The sequence below is a fragment of the Bison bison genome, unplaced genomic scaffold (assembly GCF_000754665.1).
Source record: "Bison bison bison isolate TAMUID 2011002044 unplaced genomic scaffold, Bison_UMD1.0 scf7180017864071, whole genome shotgun sequence".
Classification (NCBI taxonomy): domain Eukaryota; kingdom Metazoa; phylum Chordata; class Mammalia; order Artiodactyla; family Bovidae; genus Bison; species Bison bison.
Window position 1 is genome coordinate 278,048 of NW_011494643.1, and position 18,165 is coordinate 296,212.

Consider the following 18,165-nt stretch of genomic DNA (forward strand, 5'->3'; position numbering starts at 1 on the left):
TGGAATGAAAATTAACCTTTTCCAGTCCTGTGGCTACTGCTGAGTTTTCCAAATTTGCTGGCATATTGAGTGCAGCACTTTCACAGCATCATCTTCCAGGATTTGAAATAGTTCAAGTGGAATTCCATCACCTCCACTAGCTTTGTTTGTAGTGATGCTTTCTAAGGCCCACTTGACTTCACGTTGCAGGATGTCTGGCTCTAGGTGAGTGATCACACCATCATGATATCTGGGTCATGAAGATCTTTTTTGTATAATTCTTCTGTGTATTTTTGCCACCTATTTCTAATATCTTCTGCTTCTGTTAGGTCCATACCATTTCTGTCCTTTATCGAACCCATCTTTGCATGAAATGTTCCCTTGGTGTCTCTAATTTTCTTGAAGAGATCTCTAGTCTTTCCCATTCTGTTGTATTCCTCTATTTCTTTGCATTTATCACTGAGGAAGGCTTTCTTATCTCTCCTTGCTGTTCTTTGGAACTCTACATTCAGATGCATATATCTTTCCTTTTTTCCTTTGCTTTTCACTTCTCTTCTTTTCACAGCTATTTGTAAGGCCTCCTGAGACAGCCATTTTGCTTTTTTGCATTTTTTTTCCTTGAAAAAAATGAATTTTTTCAAAAAAAAATTCCTTGAAAAAAATGAATTTTTTCAAAAAAAAAAAAAATGAATTTCCTCTTCATTCCTCTCTCCTGTATGATGTCACAAACCTCCGTCCATAGTTCTTCAGTCACTCTATCAGATCTAGTCTCTTAAATCTATTTCTCACTTCCACTGTATAGTCGTAAGGGATTTGATTAGGTCGTACCTGCATGATCTAGTGGTTTTCCCCACTTGCTTCAATTTAAATCTGAATTTGACAATAAGGAGTTCATGATCTGAGCCACAATCAGCTCCCAGCCTTGTTTTTGCTGACTGTATAGAGCTTCTCCATCTTTGGCTGCAAAGCATATAATCAATCTGATTTTGGTGTTGACCATCTGGTGGTGTCCATATGTAGAGTCTTCTTTTATGTTGTTGGAAGAGGGTGTTTGCTATGACCAGTGCGTTCTCTTGGCAAAAGTCTGTTAGCCTTTGCCCAGCTTCATTCTGTACTCCAAGGCCACATTTGCCTGTTACTCCAAGTGTTTCTTGACTTCCTACTTTTGCATTCCAGTCCCCTATAATGAAAAGGACGTCTTTTGGGGTGTTAGTTCTAAAAGGTCTTGTTGGTCTTCATAAGACTGTTTAACTTCAGCTTCTTCAGCATTAGTGGTTAGGGTGATGACTACTCCATTTCTTCTAAGGGATTCTTTCCCAAAGTAGTAGCTATAATGGTCATCTGAGTTAAATTCACCCATTCCAGTCCATTTTAGTTCGCTGATTCCTAGAATGTCAACGTTCACTCTTGCTGTCTCCTGTTTGACCACTTCCAATTTGCCTTGATTCATGGACCTAACATTCCAGGTTCCTATGCAGTATTGCTCTTTACAGCATTGGACATTACTTCTACCACCAGTCACATCCACAACTGGGTATTGTTTTTGCTTTGGCCCCATCCCTTCATTCTCTCTGGCATTATTTCTCCACCGATCTCCAGTAGCATATTGGGCACTTACCAACCTGGGGAGTTCCTCTTTCAATATTGTATTATTTTGCCTTTTCATACTGTTCATGGGGTTCTCAAGGCAAGAATACTGAAGTTGTTTGCCTCTCCACCATGACCCGTCCGTTTTGAGTGACCCCCTCATGGCATGGCTTAGTTTCATTGAGTTAGACAAGGCTGTGGTCCACGTGATCAGATTGGCTAGTTTTCTGTAATAATGATTTCAGTATATCTGTCCTCTGATGCCCTTTCACAACACCTACCATCTTACTTGGGTTTCTCTTACCTTGGATATGGAATATCTCTTCACTGCTGCTCCAGTAAAGCGCTGCCGCTGCACCTTACCTTGAATGAGGTCGTTTCTCCTGACCTTGAATATGGAATAGCTCCTCGCAACCCTTCTGTACCCACACAGCTGCCACTCCTTGGACGTGGGGTAGCTCCTCTTGGCTGTTGCCCCTGACCTCGGATGTGGGATAGCTTCTCTGGGCCGCTCCTGCACCATTGCAGCCTGGCACTCTAGGTCGCCGCCCCTGACCTTGGGCGTGGGGTAGCTCCTCTCAGTGGCATTTCTGGGTGGTCCACCATGCTTCTTCGTGGTCCATCACAGACGCAGCGCTTCTGCGTGGTGCAAAGTTAAATAGAGGTAGATAAGGAAGATTTATATATGTTAAAGTTTAGCTGCAAGGGGAAAAGAACAGTAGGAAAATCGAACAAAGGAATAAATTAGAAAAAAATATTAATTGGTTTTAAAAATTTAAAAAAGAGACAAGAAAAAAAGAAGAGAGAGAGAGAGAGAGAGAAACTCCACAGAACTGCAGAAGCCCAACGTAGAGGCAGAGGTTTATGGCAACAATAATAAATGTGACTGGGGGAAAAAAAAAAAGCTCAAAAGTTTAATCAGATTTATCAGTGCCAATAAAATCAGCAACTACAAGACGGAGGTGAGGGGAAGGGCAAAAAAATCCGAAAGAATCTACAAAACACGTCAAAAAATAAGTATAATAAACGGTTTTCTTGAGTCACTGCTGTCAGGGTGCTTTCCCTCACTGGGAGTAACAGTCCACCTCACCTCCCTAGGATGCCCTTCAACACTGTGCTGATCTCTGGACCTCCTGTGGAGGCTGTTCAGATTCTAATATGGTCCTGCTCCTCTGTGTTCTCACTTCCAATGTCCACTGTTATCAGAGCTAGTGCATTTTCTTTTGTGGGGGCTCTCAATGTCCTTTTAGATATTCCATAGGCACAGAGTCTGCCTAGTTGATCATCTGGATTTAATCTGCAGCTTTTACAGATGGTCTGAAGGTTTTGGATCTTCTTCCTTAGCCAAACTGCTCCCAGGTTTCAATTGCGATTTTATTTCTACTTCTGCATGTGGGTTGTCTACTGGGGATTAGCTCCTTAAACTACCCTGGAGGGCTTGGGTTTGCCTCTGTGAGGGCCAGGTGTGGAGATGGTGCAGCTGCTTGGATCACAGGGGTTTTGGCAGCACCAGGTACTCAGAGGGGGTTGGTGGCTAGGGTAGCAAGAAATACAGTGCTCTAAGAAGCCTATGGCAACCAGTATTGGCCAATATGCCCCAGTATTATTGCCTGGAGAACCCCTTCTCTGACAGGGAAGCCTGGCAGGCCACAGTCTACAGGGTTGCAGAGTCAGACAGGACTGAAGTGACTCTGCGTGCATAAACACAAGACTTCTTCTTCTTTTTTTTTTTTGCCTGTGGCAGCTCTTCCCCAGTGAGAGTTGAGCATGAAGGTGGTGCAGCTTCTTGGCTTGTGGGGACCCTGGTGGCGAAGAGTGTGCAGGGACACAGACTGCCTCTGTGGCAGGAGTTATGGCCCTATCAGAGTCTTTTTTTCGAGCCTCTTGTAGCTGGGGATTGGAAGACCTCTCTGGCCAGTCTTTCTCTCTAGGTCCGCCCGTTCAGGCATTTAGAAGATTCCCTTGCCTGGGGTCCTTCTCTGTTGTTCTGAGTGTCAGTCGCAGAGAGGGGTCCCCCAACTTGGGTCCTACTCTGTAGTTTGGCCCATCAGTCACTGAAAGGAGCACCATGGGTGGGGTCCTGCTCTGTAGTTCAGTGTGTCAGACATTTGGTGGGCCAGCCTCTCTAATGTTCAGCTGCTGATACTTTCGTGTGGAGAGAGAGAGGCTATTGTGATGGCTCCACCCCCTACGCGTCACTCATCTGTATTGCCTTCCATGGCTGCCTAGCTTTGTTCCATAGGCATTTCCAACCACGATCTTCTCCCTCACATCCCCTCTATCCATCTCTCCGCAGTCAACAGCAGCCCTCGCCCTGGGACTGCTCCACAATCCCTAAACTACAGTTCCCAGCCACTGCCACTTCCAGGAGATCCGTGTTCCTGCCTCGTGTATGAATGACTGTGGCAAGAACTGTCTGATTCTCATTCCATTTAGGCTGCCACAGATCACCTATTTCACTCTCAGCCTTAAATGTTTCTCTTCTGACTTAGACAATTGCCCCTCTCTGGGGATTGGACCCCTGCTTCAGTTTCCCCCACTGCCGAGGGCAGGTCCAGTCCTAGAATTAGTCCCCCCTAATTCCTTTGTCTTACCAAGTTTTGTGTGGGTCTATATTTTCTTTTTCACTGGTCAGGCACTCCTGCCTGCTCTCAGCTGATGTTCTGCATGCATTTCTGTATCTGAAGGTGGATTCATGATGTATCCCTGGAGAGAGATGCACTCCACATCTGCCTACTCTATGCCATCTTCTTCTCCTGGGAGCATTCTTATAGGGAAAGTTACCAGTTCTTCTTAAACCTCTAGGTAGGTAATTTCATGTTGATGAATATGAGTGACATCAATTACAGATTTAATTCTTTATAGGACTATTTCATGATATCCCCTTTTTAATTGTATTTAAGTTTGTTTGGGGTATATGGTATCGCACTATTTATCTCCCAGTTCAGTTCAGTTCAATTCAGTTCAGTCACACCGTTGTGTCTGACTCATTGCAATCCCATGGACTGCAGTATGCCAGGATTCCCTGCCCATCACAAACTCCTGGAGTTTATTCAAACTCATATCCATTGAGTCAGTGTTGAGATCCAACCATCTCATCCTCTGTCATCCCCTTCTCTTCCTGCCTTCAATCTTTCCCAGCATCAGGGTCTTTTCAGATGAGTCAGTTCTTCCCATCAGGTGGCCAAAGTATTGGAGTTTCAGCTTCAGCATCAGTCCTTCCAATGAATATTTATGACTTATTTCCATTTGGATAGACTGGTTGGGTCTTTTTTGCAGTCCAAGGGACTCTCAAGTGTCTCCTCCAATACCAGAATTCAAAAGCACCAATGCTTGGCACTCAGCTTTCTTTGTAGTCCAATTCTCACATCCATACATGACTACTGGAAAAACCAAAGCTTTGACCAGATGGACCTTTGTTGGCAAAGTAATGTCTCTGCTTTTTAATATGCTGTCTAAGTTGGTCATAAATTTTCTCCCAAGGAGCAAGCATCTTTTAATTTCATGGCTGCAGTCACCATCTGAAGTGATTTTGGAGCCCCCCAAAATAAAGTCTCTCACTCTTTCCACTATTGCCCCATCTATTTTCCATTAAGTGACGGGACTGGATGCCATGATCTTAGTTTTCTGAATGTTGAGTTTTAAGCCAACTTTTTCACTCTCCTCTTTCATTTTCACCAAGAGGCTCTTTAGTTCTTCACTTTCTGCCATAAGGGTGGTGTCATCTGCATATCTGAGGTTATTGATATTTCTCCCTGCAATCTTGATTCCAGCTTGTATTTCATCCAACCCAGCATTTCTCATGAGGTACTCTGCATATAAGTTAAATAAGCAGGGTGACAATATGCAGCCTTGATGTACTCCTTTCCTGATTTGGAACCAGTCTCTTGTTCCATGTCCAGTTCTAACTGTTGCTTCCTGACCTGCATACAGATTTCTCAAGAGTCAAGTCAGGTGGTCTGGTATTCCCATCTCTTTCAGAATTTTCTACAATTTGTTGTGATACACAGTCAAAGACTTTGGCATAGTCAGTAAAGCTTAAGTAGATGTTTTTCTGGAACTTTCTCGCTTTTTCAATGATCCAGCTGATCCAATTGATGTTGGCAATTTGATCTCTTTTTCCTCTGCCTTTTCTTTACTACTTATCTCTATTCATCTATACTACTCTATTATAGGTAATGAATGATTTTTATTTTAAATTATGTTTTCTTAGGAACAATTTTGAATAAAAATGAAACATTTAACCTCAAAATATACTTGTTCTCTTCATTCCTCCTAGAAAATTTATGCTGGCTTAAATATTTTTAAATATTTCAAGGGTATATTTCTCAAATTTTGTTGGAACATGTTTAAATTTTAATCAGATGCATCCTTTTTTCACATTAGACCATATCTTCACATTTTTTTTCACATTAGTCATATCTTCAATCACTGCTTTTTAGTTTCAGTTGAGAACAGATCATTGTGCAGACAATAGTGGCATTGATGTGATTCACCAAGGTGCTGTTTCAGCCTTTATCAAGATTCTTCAAAATCTTATTTAATAAGAGGAGTAATAAGAACAACCAGCATATTTATAATGGTTTCACATTTCATTTAATGTTTTTCTTGTGAATTTTGTTTTCAGAAATTGAAAAATTTCAAGGTTCTGATGGAAAAAGTGAAGATGAAGAAGAGAAATATCTTGATGTCATCAGCAACAAAAATATAAAGCTCTCAGAAAGGGTATTGATTCCTGTCAAACAGTATCCAAAGGTACTACAATATATGCTTTTTAACCTCATTGAATTAAAAAAAATGATGAAAATAAGATGATGTTTTGTTCATTGCCGTTACGAAATAAATGTGCAAATCTTCATTTTATTAATATATACAAATATATGGTACTAACAAATAAGAAGGAAAACTCTTTGAAAGTATAATAATTTTCTGTTGATGGGTGCAACAATTTATTCTGTGAATACAGGAAACAAAATTAGATATTTTCATCATTTAACATGTAAGTAGTTCAGCAATTTGTCCAAATATGCTCAATCAATAATGTTTTGGTTCATGTTAAAATGTACATTTTATTATAAGAGTGTAGAATTAATTCTACAAAATATACAGCATGAGGCAAATAGCTGAGAATCTTTTTATCTAGGAAGGCAATATAATCTTTATTAGACACTTGGGTTGTAACCTCTACTCTTCTATATTCAGGGTCCATTTATATAATGATTATGATATTATTCTCTTGAAAATAACTTTTCATTAGATATTTTGTCATTACATGATGTTTTTATCACCAGAATCATGATTATAAAATATAGCATTCAATGGCTTGCTTTCATTATTTATGTTCATATATTCCAATGGTTGAAAACAGTTTCTTATTTTTTTTCCAAGTAAATTGCCTAAGCAGAAAAATGGAAACTCAAACATTTAAGCTGGTAGTTAACTTTCTGAAGAGTTTGAAGGAAAGCCCATGTAATTATCCTAAGAAGAAAGAGTACAGAAATAAATGCTATAGTTTACCAAATGGCTTCTAATATGATAAATTTTGGTAAATATAATTAAGTAGAAGGTGTGTTTATAATTATTTCAAATAAGTTAACAGCACATCAAAACATTTAACTTTCAGGTGAGGTTTTGGATATGTAAGCTTTTGGATTTTGTGCTTATTTTGAGCTAGACTTACACTATTGCAAGATCACCACATACAATGAATATGTATTTGTAATTTGCTGCTAAGTCGCTTCAGTCGTGTCCGACTCTGTGCGACCCCATAGACGGCAGCCCAAGAGGCTCCCCCGTCCCTGGGATTCTCCAGGCAAGAACACTGGAGTGGGTTGCCATTTCCTTCTCCAGTGCATAGAAGTGAAAAGTGAAAGTGAAGTCGCTCAGTCGTGTCCGACTCTTTGCGACACCATGGACTGCAGCCCACCAGGCTCCTCCATCCATGGGATTTTCCAGGCAAGAGTACTGGAGTGGGGTGCCATTGCCTTCTCCAGTATTTGTAATTTAAGTTTTATTAAATTTACAATTGTTTTAATGAATATCAAGTTGGCCTGTCATAGAAATGTACATGAAAAATTTTACGTAATAATGAAATAAGGTAGAAATATGATAGGGTCTTAAGGCAAATGTAACTCTTTAAAGGAACTTGGTTAATTAAAACTGTTAAAGTCTAGATGGAGTACAGCTTCAGTCTTGGAATCATATATTTAAATATATATATTACTTGATACTGTTTCTTGGGATAATCCTTATCTATTCTTTGGACATGGAAAAGCTTGTAATAGACTCAGTATCTACTTCTCATAAAATGCAGCTCTGAATCTCTGATCAAGATGTGCTGGCATTTCAAGTCCTAAATAATGCTAAATGATGGTGTAAGTGATGGGATACTTTTAAAATTTGATGTTATTTTAAATCCTTTATTTTTTGTGAGTCTTTGCATTTTTTTTGTTTTATTTTTTAACTTTACAATATTGTATTGATTTTGCCATATATCAACATGAATCCGCCACAGGTACACACATGTTCCCCGTCCTGAACCCTCCTCCCTCCTCCTTCCCCGTAATGCTCACATTTTGCATTACTTTTTCATGTATAATGTGGAAGATTATGAAAAATAATAGCTCCTAATGATTAATAGTTTTATGGAATATTATCAAATAACAATGTATGCCTTAGAAAATGTACAGTTTCTATGAATATAATGCCAAACAAATTATTTATGAATGATATGAATTTCATATATTAGAACCTTTTACATAAAAAAGAATACTGACAAACACAATCATCTATCAACTTGACCTACATTTGTTTTTGCTTTTTATACTGTAACAATAAAATTAAAATCAACCTTTTGATAAAGGTATATTATTTCTAAAGTGATGATTCTCTGCTGTGGGGTAAGATTGTAAGCACTCAGCCTGAGCTGTATTTGCTGTGTACTGAAAGCTGTAGCACATGTAGTGTGGTGTGATCCTGTGAACTGTTTAGCAGCACACAACAGTATTTATGGGTTCAAGTTTCACTCTTTTAAAATAAAAAGTGACTTACTCTTTGTATCTCATCAGGGCTAGGATTGCCTTCTCAACTTCCTCCAGGGCTGTCTCTGCCCTTGACACCTGCTGTGCAGACTGACAGTCTATGTGGCAATGACACTGTCCTCCCATACAAAGAGCAAAGAAGAATTAGGGGCATACTTGAGGAAATGGCCTTATCCTAATTTTACTACTTGGCTTTTTTGGATAGATTTTCTTTCAGTTAGACTCTAATTCAAGTTAATTTACTGATTTAATTCAGTAAGTCAAAGAATTGAGAGAAGTTTAAGATTTTAAATAATAAAAAACATAAGAATGCTTTACAAACACATTAAGAATGATTTATCTAATGTTTTGTGATTAATCACTTAATTTGGAGAAAATGTGCTATGTTACCAAATTATTTTCGTGGACTGTTTTTCTTGTTTGTTTTCAATGTTTTTATTCGTAGTGAGGTTAGTAAATAAGTAGACTTTATATATCCGTTGTTTACATTTGAAAATGTTTTAGAATCAGAGCCTTTATTTCTTCATAATCATGTCTCTAAGGAGGCAACATCAATCATTATGTTACTCTATGATCCTGAGATTCATGTGGAAAATTCACCACCTTTAACATTAGCTCTTTCTATCTGAATTCAAAGACGTACTCTATAGTCCAATATTAATTTAGTTTTTTTTCAAATCTGGATGTTTCCAGCTCTTACACATCTTAGAATCAGTATGCAGTCTCTATCAGGTTGTTGGTGGCTGTAACTCACTGTTTTTGTCTGTAAACTTTGCACATGTGAACTTGGTCATGGCTTTTTATGTTGTTTGTAGTGTTTGAAATATGTGTATTGAGTTTAGTTGTTTTTGAAAGTGTCTTCAAAGATGGCATTATAATTTAGTGTTGGCACGCAAAGTGATGATATATACAGAAAAAGAACAAAACTGAACCTTGGGGTATAAATTTGGTATTAATGAAGACATATTCATCCTTGAAGATGGGGATTGACATGTACACATGACTATATATAAAATGATTTAAAAAATAGATAATCAGCAAGAACCTACTGTATAGTACAGGGAATTCTACTCAATACTCTGTAATGTCCTACATGGGAAAAGAATGTAAAGAAGAGTGGATATATGGATATATGATTCATAGGATCTCCATGTGCCTCAGTGGTAAAGAATATGCCTGCTGATGCAGGAGATGTGGGTTTGATCCCCGAGTCAGGAAGATACCCTGGAGGAGGAAATGGCAACCCACTTCAGTATTCTTGTCCATGGGATAATCCCATGGACAGAGGGATTTGGTGGGCTACAGTTCATGGGGCCGCAAAGAGCTGGACATGATTAAGCAACTGAGTATAGGCAAGCACACATAACTGATTCACTTTGCCATACAGAAGAAAATATCACAACAGTGTAAATCAGCTGTACCCCAATGAAAATTTTAAAAGAGAATGAAAAAGAAAAAAAAAAAAAAGGGCCAAAATTTCTTGATCTCAACAAACAAGTGCCTTACAGTACCTAGGGAAGTAAGATACACAAAATGTCAGATGCTGCACTCTGTTTTGTTCTGCTCAAAGGATGAGTACCACGTGCATGGGCACAGTGACGTGTGTCGAAAGGTAGGTGGTGCTATTCCACCTGCTGGAGGTCTGCTTGTTACTATGGTACCTGTTCATCCACATGGGCAATTCAGTTGCTCAATATCTTTTAAAATTACATTTTATGATGTTGCCTTCAGAATCCTCTGAAAAATATCAGATATTTTATTCAATTAAGTTTACCCCAAGGCCCACTTTTCATTTCTCAACTCCAGTTACTTACAAGTTTTTAAAGCAATAAACTACCAGGAGTGTAAATCAGCCCCCAAATTTGGCCCCTTTTAAGATCAAAGCAGCCATGTTCTCCACTGCTGCTTTTGAAATCAATTTCTTATGTAAATTGATGCAGAAATTAAAGTTCCAAAATATGTTCAAAAGTGCTGTGCTTGCTCTGTATTTTGTGTTTGCCTGCTTGGTCCCAGAAAGTGGGGCTGCCTTCTGTGTCTGATGGGAAGCATTCTCCACAGCCTGCCTGTTTCCTTCTTTGTACTTCTAAAGGTGAAAACCGAAATCCAAAGCCTTGATGAGTTTTTTTTTTTTTTTCCTCTCTCTCTTTCTTCCTAACTTTGTGAGTAATTATCAGAACATTTAAGAATGGTTAATATAAACCCAACATTACTAATTGTGAAAATTGTAACCACATTTCAGACCCAGAATTACACTTACCAGTTTAGAAACAACTCTATTTTTCTAAGCAGTGTGTTTGTTTGTTTGTTTTAATTTTATTTTATGTTTAAACTTTACAATATTGTATTGGTTTTGCCAAATATCGAAATGAATCCACCACAGGTATACATGTGTTCCCCATCCTGAACCCTCTTCCCTCATCCCTCCCTATATCATCCCTCTGGGTCATCCCAGTGCACCAGCCCCAAGCATCCAGTACCATGCATCGAACCTGGACTGGCGACTCGTTCCATATATGATATTATACGTATTTCAATGCCATTCTCCCAAATCATCCCACCCTCTCCCTCTCCCACAGAATCCATAAGACTGTTCTATACATCAGTGTCTCTTTTGCTGTCTCGTACACAGGGTTATTGTTACCATTTTTCTAAATTCCATATATATGCATTAGTATACTGTATTGGTGTTTTTCTTTGTGGCTTACTTCACTCTGTATAATAGGCTCCAGTTTCATCCACCTCATTAGAACTGATTCAAATGTATTCTTTTTAATGGCTGAGTAATACTCCATTGTGTATATGTACCACAGCTTTCTTATCCATTCATCTGTTGATGGACATCTAGGTTGCTTCCATGTCCTGGCTATTATAAACAGTGCTGCGATGAACATTGGGGTAAGACAGTATGGTACTGGCACAAAGACAGAAATATAGATCAATGGAACAAAATAGAAAGCCCAGAGATAAATCCACGCACATATGGACACCTTATCTTTGACAAAGGAGGCAAGAATATACAAGGGATTAAAGATAATCTCTTTAACAAGTGGTGCTGGGAAAACTGGTCAACCACTTGTAAAAGAATGAAACTAGAGCACTTTCTAACACCATACACAAAATAAACTCAAAATGGATTAAAGATCTAAACCTAAGACCAGAAACTATAAAACTCCTAGAGGAGAACATAGGCAAAACACTCTCTGACATACATCACAGCAGGATCCTCTATGACCCACCTCCCAGAATATTGGAAATAAAAGCAATGTGGTTTTTTAAAAGCCACTGTGTAGCTTACATCTTAAGCTTGTTTTATCTTTCTTGGAGACAGCTGCATAGTATCAGTTGCTTTTTCTGTTTCTAAAGGAAACAGAAAAGAGGATTTGATGGTCTTCCGATTTTGGTTTCATTCATATCAGTTTCCTGATCTCTTGTGAATTTAAATCTTAATTGAGAAGATAATGACTCTCCTAGGTGAAGTGTTACATTTTTGATGAGAGAAAGAAAATAATTCCAACGTGCTTATACAGTGCATTCTCTTAAATAGAGAGGAACTTGAAATAACCCTATTTTCCAGCAAAATTTAGAAATTTGCGTAGATATTCTGTATAGTGTTTATCTTTTCCAACGACTTTTAAATTAATGCTCATCTCATGTATTTAAATCCCATTTTCCCATTCAGCACTTAAACCTCTTTGTCTTCTTTGACCCATGTGTTCCTAATATTGAGTTGAATATGCCTTTCCCTCCCCTCTTTTTTAGGAGCTCAGTACATCCTCATGAAATGTGTGCTTACACTTCACAAAATGACCTCACCTTCTTTTCTGAATCTACACCTTCTAGGTCACCTTCAGTCTGTTTTAACCTACTGTTTCTGTTCCTCCAGTTTATTTCACACTCACCCTTAACTGTAAAACTGGAAACTATTTCAAAAGGATAGTTAAAATCTAGTGCCTTTTGAAATGTGTCCAAACAGGTATCCTTGCTCATGGGTCCTTTGAGAACCAAAGGATCTTCACTCCCACATCCCTTCTATAATCTTGCCAGTCTTCCTGTGAGTCATTGTTCATTTGTTTAATTCAGTGACCTTTCAGTAAATTTTTCTATACCCAATAGAGCATAGATGGGCCTTCTGCCATTTGTTTTGATGTTTTGGTAGAAATGGATTTTTATGTAGACAGATTTTCAAGAGGGTAGAGGAGAAAGATCACTGGTAAAATCAAGAGGTATTACATCATAAATTGAATGAATTCTCATATTATTATTGACTTTGAAGGACATACTGACATATGGAAACAAGCAAATTTGATATAAATTCAAGCACTATTAAATACCTTGAGATTGGCGTGGGAAGAAAAAACTTTCTCTGGAAAGGGTACAAGAAATAGAAATTAATGCATCTCCTCCTTACCTCCAGAAACATTTAGATAAGGGATTATTACTACTTATAATACTAAGTTAGGACCTGACTACAACCAATTACTTGAAAAAAATTTAGATGCATGTAGAAAAGTTGTGAGTGACTTTTATTTACTTTTTCAAATTTAAGTAGTTGTTGAAAGAAATTTGAGCTTCCCAAATGGCACTAGTGGTAAAGAACCCACCTGCCAATGCAAGAGACATAAGAAATGTGGGTTCAGTCCCTGGGTAGGAAATTTTCCATGGAGCAGGGCACAGCAACACACTCTAGTATTCTTGCCTGGAACATACTATGAGCATAAGAACCTGGTGGGCTAAAGTCCATAGGGTCTCAAATTGTTGGATGACTGAAGTGACTTAGCACACAAGCAACCAAAAGAAATTTGTGTAACATATTTATATTTCTACCATTTTATGAGGAATTTTCTTTAAATATATGGGTTTTACAAGTATATCAATAATTAAATTATGAATATCAATCCAAAAACGTTAAAAATGTTACCAAATGTTGTATATAAATATTCACAGCACCATTATTCACAAGTGCCAAAAGACAGAAACAACTCAAATATCCTCAGGTGATGCATGGTTACACAAAATGTGGTATATACACAATGGAATATTATTCAGCCATAAAGAATGATGAAATTTGGATACATGTTAACACATGGATAAATATTTATTGAATCAAGGTAAATTGGAAGTGGTCAAATAGGAGATGGCAAGACTGAACATTGATATTTTAATGATCAGTGAACTAAAATGGACAGGAATGGGTGAATTTAATTTAGATTACCATTATATCTACTAGTGTGGGTAAGAATCCCTTAAAAGAAATGAAGTAGCCTTCATAGTGGAAAAAAAAAAAGGAGTTCAAAATGAAGTAGTTGGGCACAATCTCAAAAATTCGAGAGTGATCTTGGTTTGTTTCTAAGGCAAACCATTACAACATTACAGTAATCCAAGTCTATGCCATAATCACTAATGCCAAAGAAGCTGCAACTGAAGAAGTTCTATGAAGACCTAAAATACTTTCTAGAACTAACACCAAAAAAGATGTCCCTTACATCACAGGGTACTGGAAAGCAAAGTTAAGGTCAAGAGATACCTATTCCTCCAGGTATAGGTATTTCTCCAAAGGAAGAAAAGAAAGATATACTCATCTTAATTCAGAGTTCCAAAGAATAGCAAAGAGAGATGATAAAGCTTTCTTAAGTGAACAATGCAAAGAAATTGAGGAAAACAGAAGAATGGGAAAGACTAGAGATCTCTTCATGAAAATCAGAGTTACCAAGGGAACATTTCATGTAAAAATAGGCACAATAAAGGACAGAAATGGTATGGACCCAGCAGAAGCAGAAGATATTAAGAAGAGGTGGCAAGAATACACAGAAAACTGTAAAAAATATAAATAAATAAATAAAGGTCTTAGTGACCTGGATAACCATGATGGTGTGATCACTCACCTAGAGCCAGACATCCTGGAATGCAAAGTCAAGTGGGCCTTAGGAAGCATCACTACAAACAAAGTTAGTGGAGGTGATAGAATTTCAGCTAAACTATTTAAAGTCCTAAAAGATGATGTTGTTAAAGTGCTGCACTCAATATGCCAGCAAATATGGAAAACTCAGCAGTGGTCACAGGACTGGAAAAGGTCAGTTTTCATTTCAATTCCAAAGAAGGGCAATGTCAAATAATGTTCAGAATACTTCACAATTGCACTCATTTCACATGCTAGCAAGGTAATGCTCAAAATCCTTCAACCTAGGCTTCAATAGTACATGAACCAAGAAATTCCAGATGTACAAGCTGAATTTAGAAAAGGCAGAGGAACAAAAGATCAAATTGCCAACATTCCTTGGATCATAGAAAAGGCAGGAAAATTCCAGAAAAACATCTACTTCTGCTTTATTGACTATGCTAAGCTTTTGACTGTGTGGATCACAACAATCTGTGAAAAATTCTTAAAGAGATGGGAATACCAGACCACCTTACCTGTCTCCTGAGAAACCTGAATGCAGTCCAAGAAGCAACACTTAGAACTGGACATGAAACAGTGGTCTGGTTCCAAATTGGGAAAGAAGTACATCAGTGCTGTATATTGTCACCCTGCTTATTTAACTTCTATGCAGAGTACATTATGCAAAATGCCAGGCTGGAGGAAGCTCAAGTTGAAATGAAGATTGCCAGAAGAAATAACAGTAACCTCATATATGCAGATGGCACTATCCTAATGGCAGGAAGTGAAGAGGAAGTAGAGTCTCTTGATGAATGTGAAAGAGAAGACTGAAAAGGCTGACCTAAAACTCATCCTTGAAAAAAAACTAAGATCATGGCATCCAGTTCCATAATTTATTGACAAATAGATGGAGAAACAATGGAAACAGTGACAGACATTATTTTATTTGGCTCCAAAATCACTGGGGATGGTGATTGCAGCCATTAAATTAAAAGATGCTTACTCCTTGAAAGAAAAGCTATGACCAACCTAGACATCATATTAAAAAAACAGAGACATTACTTTGCCAACAAAAGTCCATCAGTCAAAGCTAAGGTTTTTCCAGTAGTCATGTATGGATGGACCATAAAGAAAGCTGAGTGTCGAAAAATTGATGCTTTTGAACTGTGGTCTTGGAGAACACACTTGAGAGTCCCTTGAGCTGCAAGGAGATCAAATCAGTCAATCCTAGAGAAAACCAATACTGGATATTCACTAGAGGGACTGATGCTGGAGTTGAAGCTCCAGTACTTTTGCTACCTGATAAGAAGAGCCAACTCATTGGAAAAAATCCTGATTCTGGGAAAGATTGAGGGCAGGAGTAGAAGAGGGTGACAGTGAATGGGGTGGTTTGATGGCATCTCCAACTCAGTGTAGATGAGTTTGAACAAAGTCTGGGAGATAATGAAGGGCAGAGAACCCTGGCACGCTGCAGTCCATGGGATCACAAAGATTTGGACATGACTGAGTGACTGACTCCAGTACTTTGTCCACTTCATGCCAAGAGCTGACTTATTGGAAAAGACTCTGATGCTGGGAGGGATTGGGGGCGGGAGGAAAAGGGGACGACAGAGGATGAGATGGCATCACTGACTCGATGGAGGTGAGTTTGAGTGAACTCCGGGAATTGGTGATGGACAGGGAGACCTGGCGTGCTGCGATTCATGTGGTCACAAAGAGTCGGACACGACTAAGCAACTGAACTGAACTGAACTGAGTGACTGAAAAACACATTAATAAGAGAAAAAGTCAGACACGAGAGGACAAATATTGTATGATTCCACTTAAGAAAGATATTTAGAACAGGCACGTTCATAGATGCTGAAAGTGGAAGTGAGGTCCTCAGGGGCTGTGGAGGGAGATGGATGGAGTATTTGTGTTTAATGTATGTAGAGTTTCTCTTTGGTAAGATGAAAAAGTTCTGGGAATGGATGTGCTGTGATTTCACAACGTTGTGAATCTAATTAATGCCACTAAATTCCACTTTTTTAAATAGTAAATTTTATTTTGTATTTATTTTATTGCAATGAAAATGTTACACAAATATTACTAAATGTGTTTTAACAACATATTACACACAAAATAAACTATACACATATATAGTTTCATTATAGAAATACAAAATTAGTTTAGTACTTTAAAAGTTTTGCAGAATGAAGGAAACTATAGGCAAGATGAAAAAGAAGCCTTCAGAATGAGAAAAAATAACAGCAAGTGAAGCAACCGACAATCTCCAAAATATACAAGTAGCTCATGCAGCTCAATTCCAGAAAAATAAATGACTCAGTCAAAAATGGGCAAAAGAACTAAACAGACATCTCTTCAAGGAAGACACACAGATGGCTAACAAACACATTAAATGATGCTCAATATCACTCATTATCAGCGAAATGCAAATGAAAACAACAGTGAAATGAAAATAATCTCACACTGGTCAGAATAACTGCTATCAAAAAGTCTACAAACAATAAATGCTGTAGAGGTTGTGGAGAAAAGGGAACCCTCTTACACTGTTGGTGGCAATGCAAACTAGTACAGCCACTATGGAGAACAGTGTGGAGATTCCTTAAAAAACTGGAAATAGAACTGCCTTATGACCCAGCAATCCCACTGCTGGGCTACACACTGAGGAAACCAGAATTGAAAGAGACACATGTACTCCAATATTCATTGCAGCACTGTTTACAATAGCTAGGACATGAAAGCAACCTAAATGTCCATCAGCAGAAGAATGGATAAGAAAGCAGTAGTACGTATACACAATGGAATACTACTCAGCTATTAAAAAAAAAAAAAAAATGTTTGAGTCCGTTCTAATGAGGTGGATGAAACTGGAGACTATTACACAGAATGAAGTTAGCCGGAAAGACAAACACCAATACAGTATATTAACACATATATATGGAATTTAGAAAGACGTTAATAACTACCCAAATGCAAGACAGCAAAATAGACACAAATGTAAAGAACAGACTTTTGGACTATGTCGGAGAAGGCGAGGTTGGGATGATATGAGAGAATAGCATTGAAACATGTATATTCAGTTCAGTCGCTCAGTCGTGTCCAACTCTTTGCGACCCCATGAATGGCAGCACACCAGGCCTCCCTGCCCATCACCAACCCCCGGAGGTCACCCAAACTCATGTCCATCAAGTCGGTAATGCCATTCAGCCATCTGATGCTCTGTTGTCCCCTTCTCCTCCTGCCCCCAATCCCTCCCATCATCAGAGACTTTTCCAATGAGTCAACTCTTTGCGTAAGGTGGCCAAAGTATTGGAGTTTCAGCTTCAGGATCAGTCCTCCACAGTTTATTGTGATCCACACAGTCAAAGGCTTTGACATAGTCAATAAAGCAGAAATATATGTTTTTTGAAACTCTCTTGCTTTTTCCATGATCCAGCGGATGTTGGCACTTTGATCTCTGGTTCCTCTGCCTTTTCTAAAACCAGCTAGAACATCTGGAAGTTCACATTTCACGTATTGCTGAAGCCTGGCTTCGAGAATTTTGAGCATTACTTTACTAGCCTGTGAGATGAGTGTGGATCACAATAAACTGGAAAATTCTGAAAGAGATGGGAATACCAGACCACCTGATCTGCCTTTTGAGAAATCTATATGAAGGTCAGGAAGCAACAGTTAGAACTG

The 18,165-nt window shown here is 38.4% G+C and overlaps 1 protein-coding gene across 1 annotated transcript in view; it reads left to right on the forward strand.

Moving 5' to 3' along the window:
- Positions 1 to 18,165, forward strand: part of KHDRBS2 (KH domain containing, RNA binding, signal transduction associated 2) — a gene marked incomplete at its 3' end in the record, with an annotated part of 482,841 nt that overhangs the window by 157,405 nt on the left and 307,271 nt on the right. Inside the window, exon 2 of the mRNA XM_010837108.1 lies at positions 6,194 to 6,321. Within this exon, the coding sequence (XP_010835410.1) occupies positions 6,194 to 6,321 (128 nt within the window). The remainder of the gene's footprint in view (positions 1 to 6,193; positions 6,322 to 18,165) is intronic.